The sequence below is a fragment of the Sitophilus oryzae genome, unplaced genomic scaffold (genome assembly GCF_002938485.1).
Source record: "Sitophilus oryzae breed Bouriz unplaced genomic scaffold, Soryzae_2.0 scaffold_1111_pilon_pilon, whole genome shotgun sequence".
In the NCBI taxonomy this organism is placed as follows: domain Eukaryota; kingdom Metazoa; phylum Arthropoda; class Insecta; order Coleoptera; family Curculionidae; genus Sitophilus; species Sitophilus oryzae.
The window spans coordinates 3,844,638-3,860,953 of NW_022145740.1; the positions used below are offsets into that span (position 1 = coordinate 3,844,638).

Here is a 16,316-nt window from a genome sequence, read left to right on the forward strand (position 1 = left end):
TTCCAGGGACTCTAGAGAAACCCGACGAGAAAAGAAAACTAGAAGGATAAGTAGACAAAATAATGATGAACGGCAAACTGTAAGTACCATACGTTCATTTACTCCGCCTATAAGTACTGTAAGTTTTGCTCGCCCGACGGTAATAGATGAGACATTATTGCCAGAATTTGAACCGGGTCCTAATGGGCAAAATACGAGTTCCTGGATATCTAAAGTAGATGAGTTAGCTTCTTATTATCACTGGAATGCTAATGATACTGTCAGGCTAGCAACAAACAGATTGCGAGGAAATGCAAGGAAATGGTTTGATTCATTGCCAACCACACTTTTATCTTGGAATGAAATGAAACTATCGCTTTTACAAACATTTCCGAACAACATTTGCTTTGGTAAATTATTGGTTGAAGCAGCTAATTATTCTACATTATCGGAACCAGATTTAAATAGTTACTGTTTTGAGAAAATATCAAAATTGCGTAATTTGGGCTTAAATATACCCGAAAATTTAATAGTCGATAGTGTTATTGAAGGAATCAAAAATAAAAATATTCAATTGTCGGCTCGAGCTGTAGGAATTCATTCTATTGGATCACTCGTGACATATATAAATCACGCAAATAATCAAGAACCAAAGTCACGTCAAAACAACGATAGTCAAATAAATATACGTCAGGGCCAACCTGGCAATGAAAATAGGAAATATGATACTCCGAGTCGGCATTATAAAAAGTATAGCTCAAGTCGAGACAGTCAAAACATGCGTCAGCAGAGTAAGAAATTCGTTGTGAAGAATCTGTCGAAAATAATGACGTGTTATAACTGTGGCGGCAATCACATAATCAAATTTTGCGATAAACCTCTTGTCAAGTGTGAAAATTGCCGACGATACGGTCATTTGAAAGAAAAGTGCCACAATCAACGAAACAGTAAGACTCGTGGAAATGAACTTAATTTAATGTTGACTAATGATAATGTAAATATTTATATAAAAACTGCTACTATCAATGGACATAAAATCAAATGTTTAATAGATACGGGGAGCACTTGCACTTTAATAAAAACATCGATTGCTCGAAAATTAAAATTAAAATTAACCGAGTGTCCTGATGTTACGATAAAAGGTTTCGCCGGACAAACTATTATAAGTAAAGTTAGTAGGAGTGCGGCTATAAAAATCGAGGAAGCTGAAACAATGGTTGAGCTTATAGTAGTTATGGACGAATATATGAAATATGATCTTATAGTCGGCACGACATGGCTAAATCAACCTGATATTTTGTTTATAAAATATCAGAATAAATTTGTTTTACGAATGCTACCGCCTCGATTTAATTATTGTCGACTTTTTGAAAGCAATATTGTAGATGAAATAAGCGATTTTAATTTTGATATTGGCAACTTAGATATGAAAGAAAAAAATGTTTTAACTAACTTGTTAAATAGCTATAGAGATTGTATTTCATTTTCAATGAAAGATTTAGGAAAAACGGGAGCTGTAAAAATGCACATAAAGTGTATAACAGATGATCCTGTTGTTTATCGCCCCTATCGTATGTCAATTGCTGAAAAAGAAATTTTATCGGGAATAATATCAGACCTTCTTGCAAATGGAATAATTAGAGAATCCAATTCTCCCTATGCTAGCCCAATACTTCTAGTTAAGAAAAAAACGAACGATTATAGAATGTGTGTAGATTATCGCAAACTTAACGCAATTACGGTAAAAGACAAATATCCATTACCGCTAATTCAAGATCAATTGGACAAACTAGGAGGACATAAATATTTCATAACACTAGATTTAGCATCTGGGTTTTACCAGGTCCCTATGGCAGAAGATTCAATAGCGAAAACAGCTTTTGTAACGCCCGATTCTCATTTTGAATTTCTAAGAATGCCATTTGGGTTGGCTAACAGTCCAGCAGTTTTCCAAAAATTAATTAATACAGTTTTGGGCAATCTAAAAAATCAGGTGGCCTTACCTTATATAGATGACATTTTAATTCCATGCACTAATGTCAATGATGGTCTGCAGAAATTGAAAATGGTACTGGATGTGCTACGAAAAAGCAATCTAACATTAAAACCTTCAAAATGTAGTTTTTTTAAAACCAAAGTTGATTATTTGGGTAGCGAAGTTAGTGCAGAGGGTATCCGTCCAGGGAAGTGAAAAATTAATGCCATACTAGGAATGAAAGATCCATGTACAGTGAGGGAAATTCGACAATTCTTAGGATTGGCTGGGTTTTTCCGTAAGTTCATAAAGAATTATGCAAGCATCGTTGAACCATTAACGCGTCTGACTAAAAAAATATTCCATGGACATGGTGTGAACAGCAGCAAAAAGCAGTAGCGAAAGTAAAAGAACTACTTACTAAGCGACCAATTTTAGCTGTTTTTGATCCTAAATTGGAAACGGAACTTCATACCGATGCTAGCGCTCTGGGTTTTGGTGCAATGCTATTACAGAAGAAGGAAAAAATGTCCCATGTAATAGCTTACTTCAGCAAAAACACTACTCCTGAGCAGAGCCGTTACCATTCGTATGAGCTGGAGAGGCTAGCCGTCGTTTTAGCTCTAAGATACTTCAGAACATATCTGCTAGGTATCAAATTCACGGTTATCACAGACTGTAATGCTCTGCGCACAGCCTTTTCAAAAAGAGATTTACTACCAAGAGTGGGAAGGTGGTGGCTTGAAGTGCAAGATTTTGATTTTTCAGTCCAGTACAGGGCTAGAAAATCCATGAGTCATGTTGATGCACTGAGTAGAAATCCAGTAGCTGAGGTGGCTCAGATAGATTTGACTGAAGAAGACTGGATTCTTGCAGCACAACTTCAAGACGAGCATATCAGTAAAATCAAGAATATCCTGGAAGACGGTAATACAATTGATTTTAAACAATATTTTGATTGTTACAAGCTAAAAAATGGAAAGGTTTATCGAAAACTTGAAAATGGAAAGTTGGCATGGTTGGTGCCTAAAGGCAATAGATGGCAAATATGTAAAATATATCATGATGATATGGGTCACTTTGCATTGGAAAAATCGTTAACTAAAATTAAAGAAAATTACTGGTTTTCAAGCATGCGCCAGTTCGTATCCAAGTACATAAAATCGTGCTTAAATTGTTCATATTATAAACATCCGTCAGGACGGAAACAAGGCATGATGTACCTAATAAGAATGTTTTGAGTGAGATGGAATAGCGTTTTAGAATGCCAGGCTCACCGTTGGAGTGAAATGGTGATTGCATTCTCAAATGCCAGGCTCACCTAATAAAAACGTTTTGAGTGAGATGGAATAGCGTTTTAGAATGCCAGGCTCACCATTGTAGTGAGATGGTGATTGCATTCTCAAATGCCAGGCTCACCTAATGAAAATGTTTTGAATGAGTTGGAATAGCGTTTTAGAATGCCAGGCTCACCATTGTAGTGAGATGGTGATTGCATTCTCAAATGCCAGGCTCATCTTATTAAAGACTTTGAGCAAGGGATAGCATTTTACAATGCCAGGCTCACCATAGTAGTGAGATGGTGATTGCATTCTAGAATGCTGTATTCATCTGAAAGGGGAAGGGTTTGAATTTATTTGATTTTTCAGACACAGACGCAGAACAGACTGAGGACAGTCCAGGGTCAGGATGGCCGAATATGTAAGATTAATGGGCCACCGAATATTGCAAGCGAGGGATTCCCAGAACTGACCGACGCAACGTAGAGGCGACGGAGTTTTGGGGATAGGAGTGGCGACGACAGACGAATCGTGCGAAACCAAGTAGCAAGACCGGTGTCCTCTTACGCGATATATTAAGCTCTATTTTTTTATGAAGTATTATTAAATGGATTATTAGAATTTTCTTTAATTAAAAGTTTAGTTCGTCTAAAGGACTTTTATTTAAGACATTCTTACATACTTTTATGATAATTCTCCAAATTCTCAAGATTATTCGAATTATTACTCTGAGCAAGAATATGATGACTATCAAAACTACGATAATGCTCAACAGCAAAATTTTCATTTGCGTTCCGACCAAAACCATCCTCCGGATACACAGAAAACGGACACAAACGAAATTCAAACGAATTTTCAAACTTTGAATTTAAACCATACGAATCAATCCCAAGAACAGAAATTTACTTAAAACCTTTTTTCACTGTAGACATTAAAAGTTTATACTACATTAATGACATAACAAACACATACAAAATATTAATTGATACAGGTGCAGGAATTTCAATTTTTAAAGAAAACACAGTTAAAAAATATCCACAAAGAATACCAGAAAATATTTCAATTCAAGGAATTACTAACGAGAAATTATTAATAACTCAGTCTACTTTAATTCCTTTTAAAACAAATGATCCTCACAAAGTTTTTATTTACAACTTAGATATAGACTTTGACGGAATCTTAGGATCAGATTTCCTTGAACATTATCAATGCACAGTTGATTTAAAAAATAGAAAATTGATAACAAATTTTAAAACGGTGCCTTTATTTAAAATTGAAGATACACTGAGAGAACAAAATTTAAATTCTGAACAAATTAAAAATGAAATAAATATTAATGGAAGAACAGAACAAATTTTTAAATTAAAATGTAATTTACAAAATACTGATGCAATTTTATCTAAACAAGACAAAGAAAAAGTTTATATTCCAAATGCGTTAGTTCATGTTAATGAACATGGAGAATTTTTGACATCAATAATTAATTGTAATGCTATTCCAAAATCAATTAATTTTTCCGATATTCAAATTGAACCTTACATTTCACAAACAATTTTAAATTATCAAACAAATAATAATTATCAAACAAATAATTATTTTCCAAATTCAAATCAAACTGATAGAATTCAAACAATAAAATCACAACTTAGGACTGATCATTTAAATGATGAAGAAAAAGAACTTATAACTAATTTATGTCTCGAATTTCAAGATATTTTCTATTTAGAAAATGATGTCTTAACTTTTACAAATGAAATTAAACACTCAATTGATACAAACAATGCTAAACCAATATACACTAAATCTTACAGATACCCACAAATACACAAAGAAGAAGTTAGAACACAAATCAGTAACATGTTAAAGCAACGTATTATTCGTCCTTCAATTTCTCCTTGGTCCTCTCCAGTTTGGATTGTTCCAAAAAAATTAGATGCTTCTAAAAAACAGAAATGGCGTATTGTTATTGATTATAGGAAGTTAAATGAACTTACAATCGATGATAAGTACCCCTTACCTAATATTTCCGATATTTTAGATCAGTTAGGTAAATGTGAATATTTCTCAACACTTGACCTTGCTTCAGGATTTCATCAAATTGAAATCAATCCTTCAGATATTTCCAAAACGGCTTTTTCTGTAGAAAATGGTCATTACGAGTTTGTCAGAATGCCATTCGGACTTAAAAATGCCCCTTCGACTTTTCAACGAGTCATGGACAATATTTTATTAGGAATTCAAAATGAAAGATGTTTAGTTTACATGGATGATATAATAATTTATTCTCCAACTATTCATGAACACATTTCCAGACTTAAAGAAGTTTTTCAAAGATTACAAAAGGCAAATCTTAAAATACAACCAGATAAATGTGAATTTCTTAAAAAAGAAGTTGCATACTTAGGACATTTAATAACTCCAGAAGGTGTTAAACCCAATCCAGAAAAAGTTTCATGTATTCAAAATTTTCCACAACCCAAAAATCCGAAAGAAATAAAATCTTTCTTAGGCTTAGCTGGATATTACCGTCGATTTATCTCAAACTTTGCAAAATTATCAAAGCCTTTAACAAGACTTTTGCAAAAAGATGTTCCATTTATTTTTAATCAGGATTGTCTAGATTCTTTTGAAGAATTAAAGAATTCTTTGACTTCAAATCCTATTCTGATATATCCAAATTTTGAAGAACCTTTCCTATTAACAACAGATGCTAGTGCTTTTGCTATAGGAGCCGTTCTTTCACAAGGACACATAGGAAAAGATTTACCTATTGCTTTTGCTTCTAGAACCCTTTGCGGCGCTGAAACAAAATATTCCACTATAGAGCGTGAACTTTTGGCAATCGTATGGGCAGTTAAACATTTTCGTCCATATCTTTTTGGTCGTAAATTTACTTTAATAACAGATCATCGCCCTTTAACATGGTTATTTTCTATTAAAGACCCTGGCAGCAGATTAGCTCGTTGGCGTTTAAAACTCGAAGAATATGATTACAAAATTATTCATAAATCTGGAAAAGCAAATAAAAATGCAGATGCTTTATCTAGAATTAAAATCAATCATTTCAAAAAATGCGCACAATTTATTTCAAAAACAAATTTTCCTATTTTTGCCTCAAACGAAAATACACCTGATAGTGAACATGAAAATGAAAATGAAGAAATTGAAAATGAAGATTCTGATAATGATATTGATATCGATGATAGAATTAAAAATGAATATAATAAATTTGTCACTTTATATGACTCTCAATCATTGATTGATTATTCAAAAATAAATATTACCAATAATCAATTATTAGATAAACAACATAAAAATATAATTACATTCTTTTGGCAAAATAAAATACAAGAATTTCATCATAAAATAATTGACGACATATTAGAAGAAAATCCAGACTTTCATTTAAAAAGAATAAATATTTTTAATAGTAAAACTGTTAAAAACAGGAAATACTATATAATCCCTCTCGATTTTGATCCAACTACAGTAGTTTCTCTTTTATTTTATATTTTATATAAAGAACAAAATGAATTTAACTTAGCAGAAACGTACTACGTTGAAAATCAAATAGAACTTCCAATATTAAAAATATTTTCTTATATTTTCGCAGATTTCACGAAAGAAATTAAATTAACAATTTGTCAAGATATTGTTAGAACTCCAGTAGATGATGAAAAACCTCAAATACTAGATTATTATCGTAATCACAAGATAAATTTTCACAGAGTAAGAATCAAAACATATTTAACGAACATTTTGAAAAAGAAATTTTTTTAAAAATTTTGCCGGTTTAATAGAATTACCCTGAGACTCAAACATCTAAAATTAATTTTGTTTTGAAAAAAAAAATGGTTTAATTAAATTGGTTTTAATTTAATCGTGATATGGTTAATCACGAATAATTTCTTTTCAGATTTATTGGATTACTACTATCCATAGTATACTCCCAGTATGTTATTACACCAATCAACAATACAGTCGGGTGTACCTACATGAAGACGGACAAATAAAAGTATCCAATGATAAATGGACACTATTAGTTTATAAAGATTTAGAATTAATTAAAAATACTATTTTAAATAATGATAAAATATTAGATAATATTTTAAACACTTTAGAAGAAGATGCACCACGAATGATAGCTTTTAAATCAGAAGTTAAAACGCATATAAGTCTTTTATTACAAATATCAAGATCAATTAATACAAAATATAATGAAATAATACGCGATACGAATAAGTATATTTATAGAGAAAAGCGTGATATATTTAATGGCATTGGGACAGTATGGAAATCAATAACCGGTAATTTAGATGCTTCTGATGGTGAATATTATAATGATTGTATAAATAAAATAACTAAAGATGAATATCAAATAGAAAACTTATTAAAAAATCAAATATCTGTAACGACATCTGTAATTAAAAGTTTAATTCTACAATTCAAAAATTACAAATCGATGAAGAGACTTTTAATAATGATATAAAAGAAATAAGAAAATCAATAATGGACATTTCAGATCAATTAAATTATTTCCAATCACAAATTGATATTTTAAATATTTGTGAATCTCTTATGGAAAGCTATACCTTTTTAGAAAATCAAATTGATGATATTATAAATTCAATAACTTTTGCAAGATTAAAAATATTGCATAGTTCTATAATTACTCCAAATGACTTGGTTGACTCGCTAAAGCATATATCTCAATCATTAAAGAGAAATAATCTTCCATTACCAATTTCTGCCACATCGATACCTCAGTATCTAGATATTATTGAATTGAAAGCTTATCAGTTAGATTCTAAAGTAGTATTTGTTCTAAATATACCTTTAGTTGAACCTGAAGAGTATACTTTATATCGAATTTATCCAATTCCTTTGTTAGATCATCGTACTGCTTTACATCATATCTTAAGTACAACTTATAAATATATTGCGCGTAGCGATGATTCATTGTTGTACATAATAATTGAAGATCCAGAAGCTTGCAAATCAACAGGCAGAAAAACAAGAATTTGTTCCAACATATTTCCATATCCAATCGATAGTGATGCTATATGTGAAGCTCAACTATTGAAGCAACAAGATCACCTGCCAAGAACCTGTCAATCTTCTTTGATCATGGCAAAAGAATATAACATAAACAAATTAAATTTAAACTTTTGGTTAATAATTATCTCAGATCCTTTACCATTAACAATTAAATGTGGAAATAGAGACATTATTACAAAAATCTTAAATAATAATACTCTTTTAAAGTTACAAAGTGAATGTATTGCTTTTGTTGGCAGTACAAGAATTCAAGGTCAAAAAGACATTAATGTTTATGATAATGTAACATACAATACTTTTCCAATTCAAATACCATATAGTTGTTGCAGTAATATTCCTGAGAAGATCAAGATTCCAAATCTGAAACCACTGAAATTGAGCAAACTGAATCTAGAAGATTTGAGTGTTGCAAATCACAAGTTAAATGAATATTCCGAACAATTGAACAATTTGATCAATGAACCTTTTGTGAAGAAACACCATGGTTGGTTTACAATTTTAACCATAATTGTAATTGTCACCTTGGTCCTGATTTACATCTTCTGCAAATGCAAATCCCGTAGAAGATCACGAATTGGAATTGCAATTTCTCATGATGACTACCCACCATCACCTCCAAGAAATCAAGTTGAATCCACTTTCTCCAAATGGAAGAAAATACTGCCTCGTAGAAGACCCAGTATCCATTTAGAAGAACCTATTGAAGAAGAATCTTTTGAACTTAATCCTAACAAGAATTCAGTCTAAAAGTTATCTCCACGCGTTAACTTTTATCTAAAAGGGGGAGTTGTTATATCCATATTTAACCTTCAAATGACCTTATTTACTCTTTATACTTATTTATTGTTATTCATTGTTTATTCCAAAGTTAAACGTATAAGTTCGTTCTAATATAACTCATAAACAATCATATTATGTTTCTTGAGAATCTTTCCAACTACGATGTTCCCATGGTCTCTTCAGTAAACAAGTCGCAGTTCCATGATGGGAAGCGAAGACTCAGCAACTTTAAGAATATTTAAGCCGATCTCTTTCCCAGGAGGAACAACTCTCGAACGCAACTCGTATCCGTGTCGTATCGAAGTTCATATAATAATTTTGTATCTTTATTAAAACTTAATAAAGTGTTTTTAAGTATTTTAATGTTTTTTTAAAATAATAAAAGTGAAAGATAAAATCTAACATATATATATATATATATATATATATATATATATATATATATATATATATATATATATATATATATATATATATATATATATATATATATATATATATATATATATATATATATATATATATATATATATATATATATATATATATATATATATATATATATATATATATATATATATATATATATATATATATATATATATATATATATATATATATATATATATATATATATATATAAAAGCCTTCTCATAAAGACTAAATATAAAGCCTTCTCTATAGAGGCTATGGCTAGTGGAAGTTTGTATTCTTTTGTTCGGCTGATAGTTTCTCTTAGTGTATGTATGTGATCAGCATCTAGCGTGTTTTGTATTCTGTTGTTTATTATTTTTGTAAATATGTTATACGTTACTACTCATAGTAGGCTTATTGGTCTATAGTTTCTGATGTCTTCTTTGCCGCCTTTCTTATGAATTAGAATTGTTAGTTGAATCATTATGAAATAATAAATGAGTAAATGCATAATACATAATGAGTAAATGCATAATATTATTTCACAAATCAGTAACCACAATACTATATGTAAATTAATCAAAGTAGGAGTATATTTAAAATTTATAATTTAGAGTAATAACAAATAAAGGTTGTAAAAATTGTAAAAGTGTGTTATTGCAATATATTAACACCCATTTCAAGTTGAAAATCATTAAGCAATCCTGTATTAAAATCGCATCAAGAATTTTTCTTTCGTAAGATTTTATTTCTCCGGAATTGTTTTTTTTTCTAAAGAAATATCGTTTGTTTGTCCGGATTGACATTTTTATTATGCAATTTTTCCTCCGGAGACTTTCCAGTTGCAAATATTTCCGTTTTCTAGTCAAATTACATAAAGGCAAAGAATTCAATTCCACGAAAACAGGAAACAGTTTTATAGGTTGGCCAGACGAAAAATTAAAACTTTCTCAAGCTTCTCGTCCAGGCTAAAACATTTTATTAAGAAAAGTTTCACCGGAAACAATTTTAAGTTTAGCTTTGCTGCTTGCGCTTTGCTTTCTATCTGGAGGCGTTTGTTGTTTTTGAACTTCTTAAAATATCTGAATAGTTTCACAGTAACTCTTCGACGTAAAAAATATGCCCCTGATTAACTTTTTTGTATTTTAAAATTCTCGGCATTTTTATAAGCGATGTAAAACTTCGAAAAGTATTAACATTGTATGAAACTTCAGGCGATTTAAACGTATTTAAACTTTTTTCATCAATATTTATGGAATATACAAGTTAGCAGTGTCTAAAAATAATTATAAAACTGGCTTATGGTGACTTCATTTGATTTTCTGAATATTACACAAATTTCTTACTCTACACTTACATAAACTCTATACACTGGTTTCTCCAACAATCATCAGTTGATCATTAAAACTAAATTTTCAAATGAAAATTAAACACTTATATAGACATCCAATGTAAATTATTATCGTATGAAATCTATTTACAAGAATAAAGTTTTAAATGTTTCTTCTCATTGTTCAAACTATTATCAACGATCAAGGTAGCATTGCATTTCCATAACGTAACAATTACATAAATTATTAAAATAGAAAAATGTTGTAGATATGGTTTTTTGATACTAAATAAGGGACTTTGCCATGACCTTAGTCTTATTGCAAAAATACATATACTTATGAGATGATAGCTACCTACTTGCTTCGCAATGTACCGGGTGGCCAACTAAGAATGGATGCCGCCGGCTAGCGGCTGGTCAAATGATATCGCTAGAAATTATTTCTATGTTCGAAAAGTCTCCGCTAGGGGGTGTGTCTATTACATCAAAGCTTTCAATATTACTTTTATAATTAACGAAAATTTTGCAAGTTTGGTATATCGTATACAGGGTACCCTATCTACAGGGTTCGGCAATAGTCCGTATCATAGTGCGGGCATCTGTAGATCCTAGAATAAAAAACTTGGGACTTGTTTAAGTGCAAACCTAAAGTATGGACTAGGATGTATTTCAGGAAAATAATAATAATATTAATAATCGTCTTTATTGAAGAAAAAGATGTGTAACATTACATACATTACACATCATGCAACAAATATGTGTGTAAGTGGATTAGGATGATTTTTTAATGTGAATACCCTGTATATTATCGCAGAATAAATTATGTCTCAGTTTAGTGTAAAAAATAGAAACAATTTTACAATCTGGTACCTCTGAGAAACTGTTAAGCAACATTTTTAGATTTAGTTACCCGTTCAAAAAAAACTATTTCAATATAGAAAATAATATATTTATTACATTCACTCTAATGGTTGTTTTTAGACAATTTAGCAATTAGTTTTTAACATTTTATTTAATAATATTGCCAAAACTGTGCGTTTCTGAATCTGAAATTACCCCAAAGCCGCCTTATATCATAATTCCAATTTTCGTCGAGTATTGTTCTCGGGAACGAAATTATACCTGCTTCGCCGACTTCAAAAGATTGTTATTTGTGGCTCAGAACTTGATATAAATTAATTAATAGTTAACGCGTGTTTAGCTGCAGTTACAGTATTTCAAAGTTTGCGAAAGTTTATTAGAGCGGGGAATAAGTTTGTGTGCTGGATTCTATGCGGAAGCTTTGTATTCCAGTTCTGCCGAAAAACTAGGTCACCTGGCAATTTAATGACTTGATACTATTGAATTTTTTTCTGGACTTTCCACTATTATAATATAATCCATAATTTACATATTTTATTGTCTAATTTAATTTTTTTTATGATTTCTTTATTACTTATTTTTCCCAGAAATGTCTTATGTAGATAAGAATATAATAATAACATGTATTTATTAACTCCAAAAAAATCCTGTATGGGTATTTCGCCACTGCAAGAAAATCTACAAAATAAAATAGTTATTTTTTGTAAACACTGCTGCGTGATTAATAAATACGTGTTTTAGGTTTTTTTTTGGAGAGATGAATCCGCCACATAGGTATAGACATTTATTATGTATTTATTAACTTTTTTTTATTATTTTAACATAACTTTTGTCTAACCGAAATATTTTTCGCAAAAAAAGGCATTTTTGTACCTTGTGGTAACCAAAATAATAAAATACCCTGTACTACTTCTAATTTATCGCTTTTTTTTGTGGTTCTACAATAAATTACTTATAATATTTATCTACCGTCAGTGAGTTAAGAAGCTTTTAACTCACGCATTTTCATTACCGCACTCCTTGTTTAGACGACTACCAAAGAGAAAAAAAAATATTTTGTAAAACATTTATTTTCCACTAAATTGGAAAAATATATGTTATGAGTACCTTTTCATTTTCATAGTTGTGTACTTTTTTTTTCGGTGCACCATTTTTCATACTTAGAGTATGTATAATGTATATCCATACTTCTGTTTTGAAATTCAGAAATGGCTCTGAATGCCTCTTCTTAAATGTCAGAGGAAATACTTTCCGAATCGCTCATTTTTTAAACTAGTGACATCGAGAGTGACATCAATATTATTTACTGTCATATTGACATTGCCATGCATGGTGTTATTTGAACAAAGGTATTAAGGTAATTGATTTTTAGTATAGGTATATAGTTAAGTACAATAATTTTTAAAATGTATTGTGTGTTTTTATAGTTTTACGTAGATAAAATATTGTACAATATACGCGAGTTAACTCCATTAAGATACTTATTAACTTCATTAAGATACTTGTTACTCCATACCATATCGTGGGAGTAACAAAAGGTTTGGAAATAAAACGTACGACATTTCTCTCCAATGTTATTCAGTTTGTGGACGCACGATGGAAAGAATAGTCATTGAGTCAATCTCCGACAGTCCCATTGGTTTAAAAATAAATGTCATTCCAATTAATAATATCCGATATGCGAATGACTCCGTGATATTGACAAACAATTCAAATGATCTCCAAATTCTTCTAAATAAGGTCAATGACGAAAGCCAAACACTGAGTATAAAATTGAATATTAGAAAAGCTAAACTTACGACTGTTAGTAGAAACAACATTCCGAAAATCAGAGTTCATTTAAATGGAGAGATCATCAAACAGGTCACACAATTTAAATACTTGGGATATTTGATTAACAAAACATGGGATAAAATGTAGAATCGAACAAGCTAGGGCAAATCTTCTAAAACTTCAAAGACTTGGAGGTCTTAATACCGACATTGTTTTAGCGGCGTCATTGTTGAAAAGTTGTCGGGCCCAAAATATTGAAATCTTCAAACTATTAGACGATGAAAATATAAATCTTCTACTCAATTTGTTTAATCGAATTCACAATGCCGGAGAAACCCCAACAATGGCTGTAATCCACATCTGAAACACTAAATGACAAACTCGAAAAGATGCAAGGAACAAGTCCGACAAACCTTATCTGTTATACGCTAAATATGTTTTTGCATATCCCTACTCTAGATTATGGAACAGTATTGATGAATATATAAATGAAACAATTCGGTATTTAAAGTGGTCTGGGAACCAAAGATACTTTGTTCTCACTACATGTGTTAATTCAAAAATGGCTCAATCAGCAAACAAATGCCTTCACATGTTCTATAGCTTTTAAGAACGCATATTATAACGCGATACACGATACACTAAGACATTCAAATTTACTTAGATTCATATTCTGGAGGAATCTACGATACAGTCTAGAATAGTAAAAAAATACACGACAAGTTAAACTACATAACAACTGCAAGTAGGTCTGACATAACCTTGCTTTCAGTTCCAGTCTACAGGAATTTCAAAGGGAACAAACGCGCTGTGTGATAAACTTATAAGACGAGGTTTGCGCCTTGGGCTAGATACATCAGAATAAGTTTTTACTCACCTCAATACCATAAAAATGCATACCTCTATTTTCAGTCTATGGCGAACAGTAGATGAAAGACTTTAAGCACCTGCAAGACAGTCAGGAATACTTGGCCCAAATACGACCTTAAGAAATTGAGGGAGCTTATAATTAATTTGTGTAAGGATAACGGCTGTATATACGGGATAACGGCTGTATACACGGGCGAGAATGGACTGTATTTCTTCTGCTGTTTTTCGGCTTTGTATAGGACACGGAACGGTTTCTTAGGAGGCTACACCCTCGTAAATCTTGAAGATGTTGCCAAGAACAGCATAGCACAAGTTACCCGTTACCTCAATGCTTCCGAATGGTTATAAACACTTAGCAATCCAACTTTACCATACCTAGGGGGTAGAGTAAGAGAGTCTCACAGTAAGTGGTATCAAAACGACAATTCTGCTAATTAGATTTCAACAAGCGGTCGCACTCGCCACTTCAACCAACCAACCAACGACATACTTTTCAATTTTCATTAATTCATAAAATGCCTATTAGTTATTAATAATATTATTATATTGGTGATTGTAACTCTAATCTCTAAATTTTCTTGATCGAATGAAATTTCATATGAAAAATCATTATGCTCTCTTAGAGTTTCAAATGAATGTAAAATTTAGCTTTATTTATGCAAATTTTAATTATTACCTGCTTTCTAACAAATCTTACTATATTTAGCAAATCACTAATCAAAATGGTAAATCCATTTAAATTAAAACTATAGCATAAATTTTTTTGAAAAAAATTATTAATATTAATATTATATTCATGATACGCATTATTTCCATAAAAGACCGCACGTCTTTGAATATTTTATGAATGAAATCGGGCGTGTTTTGATTAGAACTGCGTTCTCCTTGCCGATGCCCCGTAGATCAGATCCGCTGGTCGGACAGTAGAATTACGAAATTTGGCACATAAGTTCCTTGAGTGATGTAAATGAGCACCAAGAAGGGATTTTTGAAAATTCGCCCCTAATGGTAAAATTAAGGGTGAAAGGAAGCATAAAAATTTGTTAAAATCCGTTCTAAGACAATGAAAATTTTCACGGAGGCTCCTTGGATAACGTAATTAAGATTTAAGGGGCGATTTTTGGAAATTTGCTCTTGAAAGGGGTAAAATGAGGGGTGAAATTTGTATACAAAAAAATTAAAATATATCCTAGGAGTACGAAATTTTGCACAGCGGTGCTATAAATCGCGTAATTAAACTAAAAAGAAATCTACTAAAGGTGCGATGTCTGGCGCCAGCGTCTCGCCGCACACTGGTTCGTTTTTATGAACGTACGTTGCTACAATCTGTATTATTTTATCAATGAAAAGTAATCTTGTATCACTTTATAGAATTTAGGTAGAATGTAGAATGTTTAGGAGGGGAGTTAATCACACCGACCTTACATATCTCTTATGTGTTCTCCTTTCTTGAGTTATAACGAGTTATAACACATCATACAGTCTCAGGGCTTTAATAAAAGCCAGTATCTGAGACGGTTCCACGGAGGCCAGCTCTTCATCCTCGACATCAGCCGTACTAAAAAGCTCATGGCATGAATGGTCGTCGTCTCGACGCACTCAGTGATAAGGTGTTCTGGTGTTTCCCCATTTTCCCCACCGAATCTGCATTCGCCGTTGTTTCTCAGCTTCAGCCTACTGAGGTGTTTGTTGAGGAGACAGTGTCCTGTTAGAAACCACGTGACAAACATGTCTTTACTTAACTTAAGGAAAACCTTTGATTTCTCTCGGTCGTAAGTTCTGAGGAACTTTTTCGAGTGTCTTAGACCGTTGGAGGACACCCATTCCAAGTTACGGATGGAGTCTTCCAGAATTGAGAGGTAGACGTTCTGATCTCTGAAAAATCTCTCCTAAAAATATGAAAAAATTTGCACAGAGATTGCGTAATTGAATAGCTGGATTAGAGTGATTTTCGGAACTAATTTTTTAAGGGGCTAAAACTAGGAGTGAAAATTTG

At 31.4% G+C, this 16,316-nt stretch overlaps 1 protein-coding gene across 1 annotated transcript; it reads left to right on the plus strand.

Moving 5' to 3' along the window:
* Positions 1–7,743: 7,743 nt before the first annotated feature.
* LOC115881643 lies at positions 7,744–9,039 on the plus strand. Its single transcript, XM_030899210.1, has one exon. The coding sequence runs from the start codon at positions 7,744–7,746 to the stop codon at positions 9,037–9,039; it is 1,296 nt and encodes a 431-aa protein (XP_030755070.1).
* The last annotated feature ends 7,277 nt before the right edge of the window (positions 9,040–16,316 follow it).